At 36.4% G+C, this 1,213-nt stretch overlaps 1 protein-coding gene across 1 annotated transcript in view; it reads right to left on the bottom strand.

Annotated features, from left to right (window-relative positions):
- NCBP1 (nuclear cap binding protein subunit 1, 80kDa) overlaps positions 1-1,213 on the bottom strand; it is a gene marked incomplete at its 5' end in the record, with an annotated part of 14,581 nt that overhangs the window by 8,013 nt on the left and 5,355 nt on the right. The window contains one exon of the mRNA XM_008573027.1: positions 685-787. Within this exon, the coding sequence (XP_008571249.1) occupies positions 685-787 (103 nt within the window). The remainder of the gene's footprint in view (positions 1-684; positions 788-1,213) is intronic.

Raw genomic sequence — 1,213 nt, 5'->3', positions numbered from 1 at the left:
GGTTGCGATCCGTTGCCGGTCACGAAAAAAGACAAAAAGACAAAAAAATAAAAATAAAAAAGAATTCATAGTTTGTACAGAAACTGTCACAAAGTCTTAAGAGATTTATAACAGACTACTGTTAACCCAGGGACTACAGTTTACCAGGTATCTAAGAATAGGTAAGGGCTCAGGAACTGTCCCCAAACATGGTGAAGTATTCTGATTGCACGTTCTGTGGGAACCCTGCAAGTAATACAGAGACTTGGAAGCTGAGATGGGGTGAGATGTCCAGTTTCTCTGCTTGGCCAGAGGAATATCTACATGGTCTTTCTTTTGGACACTGTCATGTTAGAAAGTTCTGTCTTTAAATGCCAACCTTCACATGGCTCCCCAAAATGAAGTTGGCTCTCATTTCTGCTTTCTTTCCTTTGGGAAGATGCTTAGCCAGAGTGGGACTTTCTGACTATCCTAAGGACCTAGGTTTTCACTAGTTTCTCTAAATGTCTGTATGAAAAATATACTGTCCATGTCCATATGCAAACATAAGCCAAGGGATAGGAATTTTAGCTACCACAAACCAAAAGCCATTGTGTCAACTTACATAATATTATTAACACCTTCACAGAGAACAATTTTAAGTAAAAACTAGTATACCATTGGTGTTCACCAAGCAATAAGGTTGTGTGTTCTTGTTTCACTTACTTTGCAAGAGCACTGAAGGAATGGCTGAACGATTTGGCTGCCAAGTGTAACAGAGTCTGTACAAAGACCTCTATTTTCAATGGGTTAAAACTGAATCCTTCATCTGAAAAATATTCCACAGTAAGACAGAAAAATATAAGTATAGCAGTTCCTTGGTGCCTCACCTGGAATGCTAACTACACGGCATGCTCACATTAAGATACTAAGTCAGACATTTGGGTAACGTCTTTCAGTACTAATAAACAATAAAAGACCATCACTGATAAAACTCCAAACAAAAAACTAAGCATTATCATAAGATTATTCTTAGTCTTATGAAACTTTCCTCTAATTCTTCTATATGATCCATTACTTTAAAAAATACCACATAGATTTTCTTATTCAATTCTCTATATGATGGCAAGATAATTTATAATTACAACCCCCCCCAAAATAAACCCTTAACTCTTACGCCTATGTCTTAAGATGTCTGACAATGTCTAAATTTAATATCTCATTCTGACTAATGCTTTCTAAATACATTTTCTCT

This window comes from Galeopterus variegatus, unplaced genomic scaffold (genome assembly GCF_000696425.1).
Source record: "Galeopterus variegatus unplaced genomic scaffold, G_variegatus-3.0.2 Scaffold866, whole genome shotgun sequence".
Classification (NCBI taxonomy): domain Eukaryota; kingdom Metazoa; phylum Chordata; class Mammalia; order Dermoptera; family Cynocephalidae; genus Galeopterus; species Galeopterus variegatus.
Note: the sequence above shows the minus strand (reverse complement) of the source record. Positions and strands in the feature narration are given on the sequence as shown.